This window comes from Eurytemora carolleeae, unplaced genomic scaffold (assembly GCF_000591075.1).
Source record: "Eurytemora carolleeae unplaced genomic scaffold, Eaff_2.0 scaffold654, whole genome shotgun sequence".
In the NCBI taxonomy this organism is placed as follows: Eukaryota; Metazoa; Arthropoda; class Copepoda; order Calanoida; family Temoridae; genus Eurytemora; species Eurytemora carolleeae.
Window position 1 is genome coordinate 162,132 of NW_019396565.1, and position 15,789 is coordinate 177,920.

The following is a 15,789-nucleotide window of genomic DNA, read 5'->3' on the forward strand; positions in this document are numbered from 1 at the left end:
CATAGGTGATAGTTCTGGTCACGTGATTTAAGTTTAAGATTTTCTAAATTTTACATATATAAACTTTGGTATAATTTAAACACAGTTTTATATCAATTTCTCGAGACAGGAACATCAGATATAACTTTCATGGGTCGCGATCAAGAGCTAAAGTGATTAGCTCTCAGCCTAAACCCCCTTTAAAAGGAAATGTTATGTTAAAAATGTTATTTTAATTAGTCCTAAAAATGTTTCTTTAATTCTTTCCAAAAATGTACAAATTAGAAAAAAACGGATATTAAATTTATTATTTTAATCTTCAATCTTGAAAATTATCACGTCATCTATAATAAAGTTTTAAAATCTTAAAATTATGAAAACCTTAAGATTTGTTCAGAAAACCAAAATTTCGGGTCTAGAAAATTTCAGTTTTTACTTTAAAATATGACAAGCATAACATTTTTTCGGGGGGGGGGGGGGGGTTACAGATACTGAGGATAATTGATATTTTAACCCACGACAATTTGTTTTTAAAATTCAAAGTAATAAATATTAAAGGTGTACGACAGATATAGGGATTAGGAAATTAGAGCTTGATGCGTGTAATCAGCTCCTATGCATTACTTTTATATTCCTGTTTGGAATACAAGAAGTTGCGGTTGAATCTATGTCTATGTTTAATATTTTTGCATTTATTATTAGATGCTTGAAAATACAGCCTATGTGAAAACTAATATATAGCCCGGTTTTATAAACCTTTAATATGTTGAAAAGTATATTTGTCGAAAATACACCCCATGTGAAAACTATCATATTTCCCGGTTTTATTAACCTGCAATATGTTGAAAAGTATATATATTGAAAATACACCCTATGTGAAAACTATCATATTTCCCGGTTTTATTAACCTGCAATATAATGAAAAGTATATATGTTGAACATACAGCCTATATGTGAAAACTAATATATTGCCTGGTTTTATTAACCTGTAAATACCGTGTATATATGTTGATAAATGGAGGGGAAGCTCTGCATTCTTTTTTAGCTTTATTAAATACCGCTCTTTAAAGAGAATGTCTGCGAAAATTTACATTTACATTTAATAAAATATAAAGTGCATATAATACACAGTACACAAGGATATATAACCTTTACACCGAGGATTTAAAACTTACATTTACATTTACATTTACATTTACATTTAATTAATATAAAGTACATATAATACATAGTACACACGGATAAATAACCTTACACCGAGGATTTACAATTTACATAATTAAAAGTACACATAATTCACAGTACACAGGGATATAACCTTTACACCGAGAATTTATAATTTACATTTACATTTACAATTAAGTAATACAAAGTAAATATTTTACACTGGGATATATAATTTACACAAAGGATTTACAATTTACATTTACGAGTAATATAAAGTAAGTATTTTACAAAAGGATATATCCTTTATGCAACGGATTAACAATTTACATTTGCAAGTAATTTAAAGTAAATATTTTACACAAGGATATAAGCTTTACACAGTGTGACGTGGATAGTACCGGGACCATCCTAATTGTACTGGTCTCTTATTCTACAAACAACCATCTTAATTAATTTACTTTATTTTGACGTGGATAGTACCTGGACCATACTAGTTTAATTTACTTTAGTTTGACGAGTATAGTACCTGGACCATCCTAGTTTCATTTACTTTAGTTTGACGTGGATAGTACCTGGACCATCCTAGTTTAATTTACTTTAGTTTGACGTGGATAGTACCTGGACCATCCTAGTTTGATTTACTTTAGTTTGACGTGGATAGTACCTGGACCATCCTAGTTTAATTTACTTTAGTATGAAGTGGATAGTACCTGGACCATCCTAGTTTAATTTATTTTAGTTTGACGTGGATAGTACCTGGACCGTCCTAGTTCAATTTACTTTAGTTTGACGTGGATAGTACATGGACCATCCTAGTTCAATTTACTTTAGTTTGACGTGTATAGTACCTGGACCATCCTAGTTTAATTTACTTTAGTATGAAGTGGATAGTACCTGGACCATCCTAGTTTAATTTATTGTAGTTTGGCGTGGATAGTACCTGGAGCATACTAGTTCAATTTACTTTAGCTTGACGTGTATAGTACCTGGACCATACTAGTTTAATTTACTTTAGTTTGACGTGGATAGTACCTGGACCATACTAGTTCAATTTACTTTAGTTTGACGTGGATAGTACCTTGACCATCCTAGCTGTACTGGTCTCTTATTCTACAATCAACCATCTTGGTTAATACTCAGTGGTACTTCTTCAACCTGATAAATTAAGAGATGATGAAGATAAAAACCCTGAACAGTCTATTTATGGCTGAGTCTTAGTAAACTTTGAGGAAAAAGTAAGATAAAGAAACTGAGTGTTTGCCATAAACTCCGATTTTCTAATTTCAATATCTTTATAACCTTCTAGCGAAAACATTTGATATTTCAAATTTAGGTTATCTGATCAAGAAGAATTCATAGTTTGAAATATCTAAGATATACGGCATTGGGTTGCAAAGATATAGAGATTAGAAAATCTTTCTCCTTTTTAAAGATTAGAAAGTACAAGTGTCAATTATAACCTATAGATTTTTCTTGCATTAACTTTTCAAAAATTGTAAAGTTAATTTTTATGCTAATCATGAAGTAATGCTTATTAAAGTCCTTGTAGGTTATATATAGGCATATATATCATTGTTTATAGGTTTATTTACTGTAAAGAGTGATTAAGTAAAAATATGCATTTCTGTATAATAGAGTTCATGCCAGAAACTATTATTTAATGGAGTCATTGCTTCAAGAGTTTATAGATGATTAGGGAGTTAGAGGTGGTAAAAAATAAATATATTCTACAAAATACAAAAATCTGAAAAAAGAAGGGATTTTATCAATTTTGAGTTCTAATTTTTATATTTATAAATAATAAATATAAACTTTTTTATTGGAAGTTTAAAACTTTAAAATTGTTTACATGGATTGTCAACATTGGTATGCATGAGTGACAAATTAAAGCTGGGAAGGTCTAATTCACATTGATACCATTTAAACCTTCTTGTAAGCAAAAATATATTAATTATATTCTTGTTTTTATAACTTTTTGTACAGGGATGGCGGATGTTGCTTGCAGATAAAGGTTTAAAGGGTATCGTTGTGAGTTGCGGCATGCACAGCTTAGAAAACGTTTTTTTTAATAAATAATATTTAAAAATTTTCAAAAATGTTTTTATATTTAAATTTTTAATAATTTTTCACCTTATTATATAGTTGAAGAGGGGACTCATAGCTTAGATGTTGTTAATTTTAAATTAAACTTTTTCCGTTATTCTACAGTCAACTTTCATTTTATCTGAAATAGACATCTTTATTTCAGGCCCGTAGCCAAGGGGGGGTGCAAGGGTGCAGGTGCACCCCCCCCCCTAGCCCCATAAAAAGAAATTGTTTTCATAAGTTCCTAAAATCTAGTTATAAATTATATAGCCCGAGTAAGAATCGATTTCCAAACCAAATTATAATCTATTTGTGCGTTACTCATTAAAAGTGGGACGGAATTTTTGTGTACTCTCTCAACTCATCCCCTGAGTCATGTATCTCCTGTGACCTATCGCAGGCTAACTAACAATTGATCAGCAAACTCTGTTGATTAAAAATAATACAACATCAAAATTTACTCATAGTCATTTAATAGTTGTTTAAGTCTAATTAAAACAGTATGATTTATTAATTATATGCATAGAGTCCCATGGAAATGAAATGGTAATCTCCTGTACACTTTATTACTTTTAGCCCCCCCTTGACCGGTATGCTATGTTTTATGAGTCTGTTTTTTTGAGGCATTTTCGTGGTGAGGCGCCCCCTTGACCCTTGAAAAGCGAAAAGCTTTTTTTAAAATGAATAAGAAATAAGATCATATCATTTTCATATTGCAAAGTCAAAGTAATAAATGATTACTTGACTACGTCAGTTAAGCAGTACTCCCTAAAAAGCTCAAATACACTTGTTAAAAAGGTTAGCCTTTATAGTGTGCATTGACAATGTAATAAAAAAAACCATATACCACTGTAAAACCAAATCAAACATTGTTTAAAAAATCATTAAAAAACCCCCCCGAATTTTTTTTTCACCTGCGACGCGTCATATTCCCCCCCCCCCTAGTCAAATCCTGGCTACGGGCCTGCTTTATTTAACTATTTTATGATAATTAACAGAACAAAAAAAAAGTTTAAAACAAGGGAAATTTAAACAGGATAGCATTTTTTTAAAATCTTACTTTAAAATCCACTTTTTACGTAATTTTAAGAATAAATGTTTCTATGTTCTAAATTTATAGATTGAATAAAAATAGTTTTTAAGCAATGGTCACACTTGTATGCCAATTCAGATCAGGCTTCAAGATCACGTGTTTGGTTTCTATTATGAACTAATTGAAATTGTATGCCGGTAACATTTATCTCTCTTTTTAAGAGATGAATACTTAAATCGGCGCTAAACAGTAAATAGAAGTAATTACTATACTGAAGCTATAGCAGTGTGGAGGTAATTACATTAAACTTATATAACTGACTTAAACTGTACAAAAACAGGGAGAAACTAAATTAACCGTATTCAAATATAAAGGTTGTACAAGAAATTAGCTCAACACACATTAAAAGAAAAAACTTTAATATGATCTTTTTTTCTACAGTAAAACCCTTAATAACGAATACATCGATTATATGGAACTCTTTAAAACTGCTCCCGCATATTCATGGCTATTTATTTATTTTCACAAATACTGAAATTTACGTGATATAGTATAAAGCTCATTGAAAAATTGTCAAGACGACATTTGATGAATTCTTCCGATGTATTCGTTATTAAGGGTTTCACTGTATAGTTGCAATGAAACTTTAAACAATGATTCAAACCATGTATAACCATGTATAATCATGTATAACCATATATAACCATATATAACCATGTATAACCATATATAACCATATATAACCATATATAACCATGTATAACCATATATAACCATATATAACCATGTATAACCATATATAACCATATATAACCATGTATAACCATGTATAACCATGTATAACCATGTACAACCATGTATAACCATATATAACCATGTATAACCATATATAACCATATATATAACCATGTATAACCATATATAACCATATATAACCAAATATAACCATGTATAACCATATATAACCATGTATAACCATATATAACCATATATATGACCATATATATAACCATGGGCAATTTATGTTTTATACATAGTTGTATTTTTGCACAAACGAAGGGTTGAGTCATATTGTCTGTTAAATTTTGTAATTTACTAGTGTAATTGTAAATAAACAATGAAATTACAATTCATCCTATACCATACCCTCTATAGTTTCAGTAGAAGTAAACATTTCCATTTACTGATAGCGCCGATTGAAGGATTCATAATTGGATACTGAGATTGATATAAAGATAGATGTTACCACCATACTATTTCTAATGGTTTAGAATAGACAACAAACACATGACTGAACCCTGATTGGATCAGGAGCTAATGAACTCAGCATACTAGAGTGATACCATATACTCGAGAAGACGGGGTTTAACTGATTGTTTATTTATAGTGCAGTAGGATTTTTGATCTAACACTAAAAGCTTTTTGATCAATGGATACTGCGGCTTTATATTTGATACAAGTACAAATATCTCTTGTTTTGGAACCAACTTTGAAATAATAATTCGAACCCATATTTCTTATTCAATAAAACTGTAAACAAATTAAACATTTAATTTTTCAAAATTTGTAAACCTCAAATCCCCCCCCCCTTTCAACTCTTTGCCTATTACAGTCGTCCTCGTACATATCAATACAATGATGATGACTTTCAATAAGTAGTCGTCTTCATTCTATTGATATAATCGCAAACCAATTTATGAAATTGGTTAGTGTTGGTTTGTACTAGGGTTTCTAAAATGAGTGCCAATATTTCAACTTGTTTCCCTGAAAGGGTTGTAAATAAAATTTCAATTAACCCGTCATTTGAAAAGCTAATTGTCCAATTTACAACGGTACCCTTTTTTTTCCTTTTTCTAAGGAAAGATTATGGGGATATCCATTTTTCCTATCTGAAACAGATTTCAAGTGATCGGTGGATTTATGGGCAGAGTTAGGGTAGGAAATCGACGAATTTATTCCTCTTGATAGAGAAGGCCATGCAAAATTACATTGACATGCCTACTTAACTCAATCAAAAACAAATGTGCATTGTTCCCACATTGCAGGGCTGATTATATATTTAATTCCAGGTTTTAACATTGAACAAGAAATGTCAGAACATTTTTGAAATCACATAAATTCGGATAAATGTTAAACCCTAGTTAGTACATAAGAGTTCTATTCCATAGTTGTAGGAAGTATAGTTGAATTTGCCTCATTTTCCTGCCTAGATTAATCAAACTTTTAATTAATAATACAGGCATAAATATATCAATACCAATACAAACATTAAACAATAATTTATAAATTCTCATAAATTCTCACATTGATAGAACTTTGTGAGCTGGGCCAAATTTATTTTAATGGTAATTTTCGTCTTAGAATTGGCTGGATTATATTTAATCCTGAGAGTGATACAAAGCTTAAAAATGATAATAATTGTAAAAAATAAATATTTTAAGTCAATTATTTAGAAGCTCATCAAGATAACGGTGAAATTAAATAAACACATTAAAATCCACTTTACATGATCTAATAAAATAATATGCAACGTCCAAAAGAGTTTTTGAATCCTGAAAAATACAAAAATAATTAAACCAGTAGTTGATGATTTATACAATTAGTATAATAAGTTTCGCAGATAATTCTAAACTTAACAGTCCATATTTTTACAGGTTAGAAATATACTATTCATTAAAAGAATTAAAGACATTGAAGACGTAACTTAAAGTGGCCCTCCATCTTTAAAGTGTCATGTGAAATTTAAATGTTTTGAACTTTTGCTTTTTCGTTGTTTGTTTCCTAGAATATCTCAGTTTTGTTCGTTTCATAGAATATCTCAGTTGTTCGTTTCCTAGAATATCTTAGTTGTTCGTTTCCTAGAATATCTCAGTTTTGTTTGTTTCCTAGAATATCTGAGTTGTTCGTTTCCTAGAATATCTCAGTTTTGTACGTTTCCTAGAATATCTCAGTTGTTCGTTTCTTAGAATATCTGAGTTGTATGTTTCCTAGAATATCTGAGTTGTTCGTTTCCTAGAATATCTGAGTTGTTCGTTTCCTAGAATATCTCAGTTGTTCGTTTCCTAGAATATCTCAGTTTTGTTTGTTTCCTAGAATATCTCAGTTGTTCGTTTCCTAGAAAATCTCAGTTTTGTTTGTTTCCTAGAATATCTCCGTTTTTTGTTTCCTAGAATATCTCCGTTTTGTTCGTTTCCTAGAATATCTCAGTTAGTTTCCTAGTATATCTCAGTTGTTTGGTTCCTAGAATATCTCAGTTTTGTTTGTTTCCTAGAATATCTTAGTTGTTTGTTACCTAGAATATCTCAGTTGTTTGTTTCCTAGAATATCTCAGTTGTTCGTTTCCTAGAATATCTCAGTTTTGTTTGTTTCCTAGAATATCTCAGTTGTGTGTTTCCTAGAATATCTCAGTTTTGTTTGTTTCCTAGAATATCTCAGTTGTTTGTTACCTAGAATATCTCAGTTGTTTGTTTCCTAGAATATCTTAGTTTTGTTTGTTTCCTAGAATATCTCAGTTTTGTTTGTTTCCTAGAATATCTCAGTTGTTTGTTTCCTAGAATATCTCCGTTTTTTGTTTCCTAGAATATCTCAGTTTTGTTTGTTTCCTAGAATATCTCAGTTGTTCGTTTCCTAAATTATCTCAGTTTTGTTTGTTTCCTAGAATATCTCAGTTGTTTGGTTCATAGAATATCTCAGTTTTGTTTGTTTCCTAGAATATCTCAGTTGTTTGTTTCCTAGAATATCTCAGTTGTTTGTTTCCTAGAATATCTCAGTTTTGTTCGTTTCCTAGAATATCTCAGTTTTGTTCGTTTCCTAGAATATATTAGTTTTGTTCGTTTCCTAGAATATCTCAGTAGTTTGTTTCCTAGAATATCTCATCTGAGATCAGTTTGTGTCAGACATTGATTAGTTTTGGTTAATTCAACGCAATGGATCTAAAGTCCTCAGAGACCTCAAACCATATCAAATTCAAATAAGTTAATAGGGTATTGATTAATAAAGTAATAAATAAGTAATAAATTGGGTGTCAAAGTTGGATGGCACCCGATTAGGCGACAAAACAATTTTTGAACATGAAGAGACAAATAATCGCTTATATTCCACAAAGAAATCGCTGATTATCAATAAACAAATCGTTTTTATTAATTTGGTGGCTGCCAAATAAGCGAGAGAACATTTTAGACCAAATACTAATTATCGCTTTTATTCAACATTAAAAAAATCGCGTATTTTCAATAAAAATCGCTAATTTTCTACCATGGTAAAGTAAAAAGGATATTAAACAGGTATTCAGTATATTTTAGTAAAAGATTGACATAATGTTGTTTCTTCGTTTTACATTATTAATATGTTTGTGGAGAAAATGTTTTATTTAAAAAAATGTTTAATCTAGAAGATATGCAGCAACATGTATCAAATATTTACTTTAAACAAGTGGTTCTAAATAATTTAATGTTTTAATGGAGTGGAAAGAAGGTTTTTTTATATTATTATTTAATCTAGGAGATATGCAGCAACATGTATCAAATATTCACTTTAATCAAGTGGTTATAAATGATTTAATGTTTTAATGGAATGGACAGAAGGTTTTAATATTATTATTTAATCAAGTGGTTATAAATGATTTAATGTTTTAATGGAGTGGACAGAAGGTTTTAATATTATTATTTAATCAAGTGGTTATAAATGATTTAATGTTTTAATGGAATGGAATGAAGGTTTTAAAATTATTATTTAATCAATGATATTTTCTAACAAACTCTTTAACCAGCTCCAACCTTCAAGGAAAATCGAATAGAGTTTTCAACCGATCAAACCCTGTATTATAGAATTAAAGATATTTTCAAAGGAATTGAGTTTATGCCACAAACTCAAATCTTCTGATCCCTATATCTGTGCAACCTGATGGTGCAAACCTTTGACATTTCTAACTTTGATTATTATTGGGTTACAAAGATATACAGATTAGAAAATCAGAGTTTGTGGCAAAAACTCAATTTATTTATTTTATTTTTATAGAATAGATATTTCAGAGTTTCAGATGAACCCGGAAAATGAAAAAGAAAAAGTCAAATTTACTCGAAAATATTTGTCCGATTTTGTCACATCGTAGGCTAATATGCAGGATTGCAAAAAGTAAGATTTCATTAAAGTTCATTAAAAATCTTTTTTTTAGTGTAACATGAAAGCACTAAGAAATTCAGTCTTTGCCACAAATTATAATCTCCCATATCTTTGCAACATAATGTTGTAATTTTACTTTTTGGTTATTTTTCATTACAAAATGCATAGTTTGAAATTTCTAAGGTCTACGATTTTGGGTTGCAAAGATATGGGAGTTTAAAAATCAGAGTTTGAACCGAACCTCTTTCTGAACAATTTCTGATTGTTTGGAAACAATTTTAATCAAATCAATCCAGAAACAATTACACATTCTTCTTCATTCTTTATATAAAATCATTGACAAAAATTCTTCAAAACATTTTGTTCAATATCTAAAGGAATTAAGTCTTTGCCACAAACTCTGATTTTCTAATCATCAGTTTAACAGCCCGATGTTGTAGACCTTAGATATTCATGAAACTATGAATTCTGTTAGATCGAATAAGTAAAGTGACTAGTTTATACGGTCTATACCGTCAGGTTGCAAAGATGAAAATTTGAGTTTGTTGCAAAGACTCAATTCCTTTGTGATCTTGAAATATGAAAAGAAATGAAAATAAAGTTTAAACTGTTTAATAATGTTCTTATCTATTTTAGAGTTTCTGGAATTTGAATGATATTATTAACCAAGACTCTCTTTTAAATTTGAAGGGATTTGAAGAAAATGCTAATATCAATGTAAACATGTTTAATTGAAACCATCCATGTAAAGATGACAATGCACGAATTACAACGATAGTTAAAAAAAGTTTATCTATTCAATTATTTGAAGAAATTGTCGCTTAAAAGTAATTAATCCTGAATATTCAAATATGTTTTTCCTGTAGTAGAAATGCGCAAGTCGCTCTTGGAGAGAAATAAGGTGTGAGTGAAAATAAACAGTTTTGAAAATTATAAACATTAAGAGTTAGTTCAAACTTTAGTAAATGTGGCATTGTCTTCTTTAAATGATATTTGAGGCTCACATGAAATAATGCAAACAATAATAGGTTCAACCTTTACTTTGTGGTTTTCAATTTGTATTTAAAGGGAGTGACCGGCTATGTAAGATAGTTGAACTTCTTTAGGATTCATTTAAGACATATTTCACTTTTTAAAGATCTGTAAATCCTGAGTTTGAGCGCAAATTCGATGTTCAAAACTCATGATTTGGGGGTGGATACGCTTTCAGAATTAGTTTTTTTTTTAATTATTAAATAACGACAACGAAAAATAAAGTAAAAATTATACAGTAATCTAATTAGATGGCTAGGAACATATTTCTCAGAAGAAATTTGTCAATAAATCAATGCTAAAATCGTTTATTTCGTTTTCATTATTATATTGAATTTCTAATTTTCTTAGAATTTATTCGCAGATTTCTTCAAATTCTTTAAATGTCGTCTTTTCAATAATAGTTATAGAAAATCTGCGAACATCTTTGTGAATAACTGCAAGAAACTAGAATAATGAGATAATAGAAACTAATAATTGAACAAGATTACTTACTTTCGATGATAAGATTAATTTTTATTTTCTCAAAATGTTCCTAAACATGACGTCTGTAGTTTATTGTAGAATATTTTTACATTCTAGGTCGTCGTTAATTAATAATTTAAAAAGAACTAATTCTGAAAGCGTATCCACCCCCAAATCAGGAGTTTTGAACGTCGAATTTGCGCTCAAACTCAGGACTTACAGACTTTTAAAAAGTGAAATTTGTCTCAAATGAATCCTAAAGAAGTTTTCCACAACACTGCGTCCTCAGTTCAACTACCTTACATAGCCGGTCACTTCTTTTCAGATTTAAAAATAAAGTGTTGAAATTATTAAATGGTTTGGATTCTTATTGTACTCTGATACTTGACATGCAGATAGCAGGGTTTTGTATAAAATAGGAATAAAAAGTGTGGGTATGATCCAGCTTATTGGAACCATTCAATATTTATGAGAATATGAAGGATATATGCTTAAATATATATGTATACAGGGGTAATCACAAAGGATGAGACGTAAAGACGACCTGAAACTAATAAAATATGACGATTACAAGATTAGATTTTGTTTTTTTGCTTGCCTTGAATATTGTGTTTTTATTGCCTATTTATTGACATGGCAACCAACAAAACCAGTTTTAAAGTTGCAGAGGATCCTAAATATAAGGAAATAGACAGTAAACTTTATGAAGAGTCGTCTCTGTCTTAAGTCTCATTATTTGTGGGTAACCCTGTATATATTTATATATATATTCAGCTTAATATAAAATAAACACATTTACAAAATAACTTTTCTTAATTTTGACAAAAATTATTTATACTTTCTCGACTTTCGACTTTAGATCTCATTAATTAATCATAATATCAGCCAATAAACAATTTTCTTTTTTTCCGGGGGGGGGGGTTGGAGGAATTGGCGTCAATGTTAAAAAAAAAAACAATTACAAAATTACATTAATATAAACATTTCTCTTCTCTGAAAGGCACAAATGTAACGCAGCTAAACCTAAAAAGATGGTCTAACAATTTCAAGTGCCGAATTCGATTTTTTTTTATTTAAATCAAAACTCTATAGATTCCGTTAAATCACATTTGTTTTGAAATATTAAGAAAGTCTCGGGTAATTAATTCATCCACTGAGGTTGCAACGATATTGGATTAACAAATTTGAGTTTGTGGCAAAGACTCAATACACGGTTTTGCTATCCCAACGTTTTTCAATTCAGATGGAACTTTTGAAAAATGTCGATTTTTATAATCCCTAATTATACTTTTCAAAACTAACTTGTCTAAAATTTTTATGGCTATTCGATGGAAGGTCAGAATAGTGGAAATGTTCAAATTCAACCCTAAAAACTCCGCTGTTTTAAACACATTACCCAAAGAAATTGATATTGTCGCCTTCATTAATAAACCGTGACTCCTCCCTTTAGTTTATTAGTATAACCCTATAGGTTAGGAAGACATTAAGATCCTGAGTCCTGATGTGATGAATGATGAAGAACTCTGTTGGCACCCCCGGGATCCTTGGACCAACAGTCCAGTCAAACAATCAATTTATTCTTTATACCAGACATAATTAGTATAAATGTGGCTTTCAAGGGACTGTACATGATAACTTGCCAAATACGACCTCGCCCCTTTGTGCAATTGAGCGTAAAGTTTGTTTTTAGAATGAAAGAAAAAACTTTTTTTCAAAATGTTTTGGTAATTAACGCTGATTCTTGTTATGAATTCTGTTAGATCAAACTATCTATTATCAAAAGTTTACACCATCAGCATTTAAAGATACAGGGATAAAAAAATATGGTTTATGTCAAAACTTGGTCAAAAGGGTTGATAGGGGTCCCTGAACTTTTATTTTTTTGGTCTGTTTAGTTGAGAGGTTTGTTGGTAATATATGTTATATAGATCGTTTAGCCATTTAAAATATGAAGGTGTATACAGTATACACAGTGACGCAACAGGGATGACTTTCCATTTTTACTAAAGCTCTTTTCAATAGCTTTTTAATGTATGGCATATTCCAAATTCGAACTGTAAATTAAGCGAGATTTATTAATTTCAGCTACGACTGTATGATTTTTACGCCATGTTTATTGTTCTTTAGAAAATGAAAAACTATGGGTTTTGTTAAAATCTTGTTAGGCAACAAACCACATTTTTGCTTTACTCACAATTTGGAGTATATTTTTTAAAATAAAAATTAACAAACAGTTTGATGCTTCAGATTTTTTTGGTCGTCTATCATAACACCCCCACCCCCCACCCCAACTGAAACAAAATTGATCTCGATAAAAGAAATATTGAATAATTTTGAATGCAGACAATTTCAGAACAAAAACAAACTAAAACAGACGAAAACGGATAAACAGTAAAAAAATATTTTTTTTAATTTGTTGAACTATTCAGACAGGCCTCCCCCCCCTGAAACTATATTGCTGAAAATAAATATTGAATTTTAATGTCAATTCTGAATGACCCGATATGCACCCAAGAATTTATAAAAAGTTTAAATAAAAAAGAATAATTGTAAAAAAGTCTTAATTTCCAGTGGATGAACAAACACCTTGTTTGAATTATTTGTTCTAAGGAAAATATAAAATTTCTGTCAAAAGATGTTTCTTTTAATTTGAAGTTTAGACAATGACTTTCTCATAAAATTTGTGTAAAAGTGAGCAGAAAATAGTTCACACTTTCCCTATTTAAAGTAACTAGGATTTTATGGCGCTTCGCAGATTTCAACAAAATTTTCGTGCATTTTAAAAATTTTCAAAAATTTAATGAAAATCGATTTTTGCCATCTTTGCATTGAGTGTCCCTCGAAATTATTATTAAAGTCCTTTTAAGAACAAAACAAATATGCCCAACGATGTTTAAAGTACACATGGATTAAACTCGTAACACAAATTTATAAACCTAAACGCAAGCTGATATATATCTTTATCCTTAAAAAAATTGAGATTTTCGATCAGAATTTGACCTATTAAACATAAACAAAACAAAAAATTAGACCATATGAACTATAAGTTTTTCATGTAAGTTAATAATACATTCATAAGTTTTTTTATTTCCTGTAGAATAATTTAGCAAAGTTAGGAAAACAATTCTGAAGTCACAAAACAATAATTTTATAAGAAAAAATTTCAAAAAAAATTAATCTTTTCTGAATATAAGTTTACTTTATGAACCTGTATGAACTTTTGTTAACCTTTGTGAACTGCAATGCAAAGATTTTCGAACATTTTTGAATCCTTGCAAACCTTTGTAAATCAGTACCAACCTTTGTAGATCTTAGAAAATCGGTGTGTACCTTTGTGCATATCTATGAACTTTTGTGATCCTTTGAAAATCTTTCTGACAATTTGTAAATATTATTGAACCTTTGTAAACATTAACAAATCTTTGTGTACCTTTGAAAATATTTATGAACAGTGGAAAATCTTTTCGAATCTTTGTAAATATTTATAAATCTTTCTGAACCTTTGTGCACCTGTGTGAGAAAAAGTTTAAGATTAGAAGTATTTAAATGAGATTACTAAAGTTTGAAAAATATTTAAAGTTTTCATCAACAGGTTCTTTCTCTTCGATGAAATTTTAAATTAATCTAAAATCACAGACCTTAATGATATAAACAATCTAAAAATTTAGCTTTGAAAAAGAAACTTTTGTTTACAAATTTAATTAATTTTGAATTTGGTTCAACTATAGTAGTCCACAAGCTCAAAAGTTATGAATGAGTTTAATAATAGAGAAAGTTAGTAAATAGATTAAAGTACTTTTGCTGACGTACCTTTCCAACTCAACTTGAACTAGCAGTTGAAATAATTTGTTAAATTAGGTCAAATGTGCGGGACATCATTGGTACGCCTTTGTGACCTCTTAGCTCATGTATTCTTGAATTTACGAAAAGTATTATATACGAGGGGACAAGGAACGAAAAGTATTATATAAGAGGGGAAAAGGAATGAAAAGTATTATATAAGAGGGGACAAGGAATGAAAAGTATTATATAAGAGGGGACAAGGAATGAATTTTTTGCCACAAACTCACAAGTTCTAATTTCTAAATGTTGGCAACCTGATGGTGCAGACTTTAATATTTCAAACTATTCATTTTATTAGATCAAATGATTTTAGTTCAAATATCACAGGTTTACATTTTCAAGTTGCAAAGATAAAGAGATTTGAAAATTAGATTTTTTTTGCGAAGACTCAATTTGTTTCTTTGCTTTATACAAGAAATTCTAAACATTTTTGGTCTTACCAATAGCCCGAGCTATTAGAGGACCTATGATCAAAAACGTGGATATGATATCGTGCATGGAATTTACATATTAAGAAAAGATAAATAGCCATGAATATTGAATAGGCAAGGACAGGTTTAACGAGCTCCGTAAAATCTTTCAATTAAAAAAACTAAATATCTGCTGCATTCGATTATAAGTCAGTTAAGAATACGACATTTTATACATTTTTCGAGTTCTCCGAAGTATTGGGTTAAACTGTTTTACATTTCGATATAAACACAGTACAGTGTGTTCTGATTCAAATTTCAAGTTGAACCAGAAGTTGGTTTAACGTTCATGCGATTCAATTATAGTTATCGCTATTTACACAACAAGCAAAAATTGAACAGTATTTTCTCAATAACCCCTCTTAAACTTAACTCTATTTGTCCTGAGGGGGGGGGGGTCAATTTTACCCCCGTTTTGTTGCGATAAATTAAAAAAAGTATTTGAGCTATGAAGCTCAAATTTTCTGACTATTCTAACTAACTACACATGCCCATTACTTAAAACTGAGTCCTCAGACATATTGCCTTAATGCCTTATTTTACCTATACCAAACTAAATCTATATTTAGACTTTCTCCCAGTCATTGGATTTCA

At 29.7% G+C, this 15,789-nt stretch overlaps 1 protein-coding gene across 2 annotated transcripts in view; it reads right to left on the reverse strand.

Moving 5' to 3' along the window:
• LOC111705586 (glutamate-gated chloride channel) overlaps positions 1-3,366 on the reverse strand; it is a 38,159-nt gene extending 34,793 nt beyond the window's left edge. For both annotated transcript variants that reach the window (XM_023478177.1, XM_023478178.1), the window contains exons 1-2: positions 3,277-3,366; positions 2,225-2,301 (exon numbers count right to left, since the gene is read on the reverse strand). In XM_023478177.1, coding sequence (XP_023333945.1) covers positions 2,225-2,233 — 9 coding nt within the window. In that variant the 5' untranslated portion in view covers positions 2,234-2,301; positions 3,277-3,366. The remainder of the gene's footprint in view (positions 1-2,224; positions 2,302-3,276) is intronic.
• Between the last annotated feature and the right edge of the window lie 12,423 nt (positions 3,367-15,789).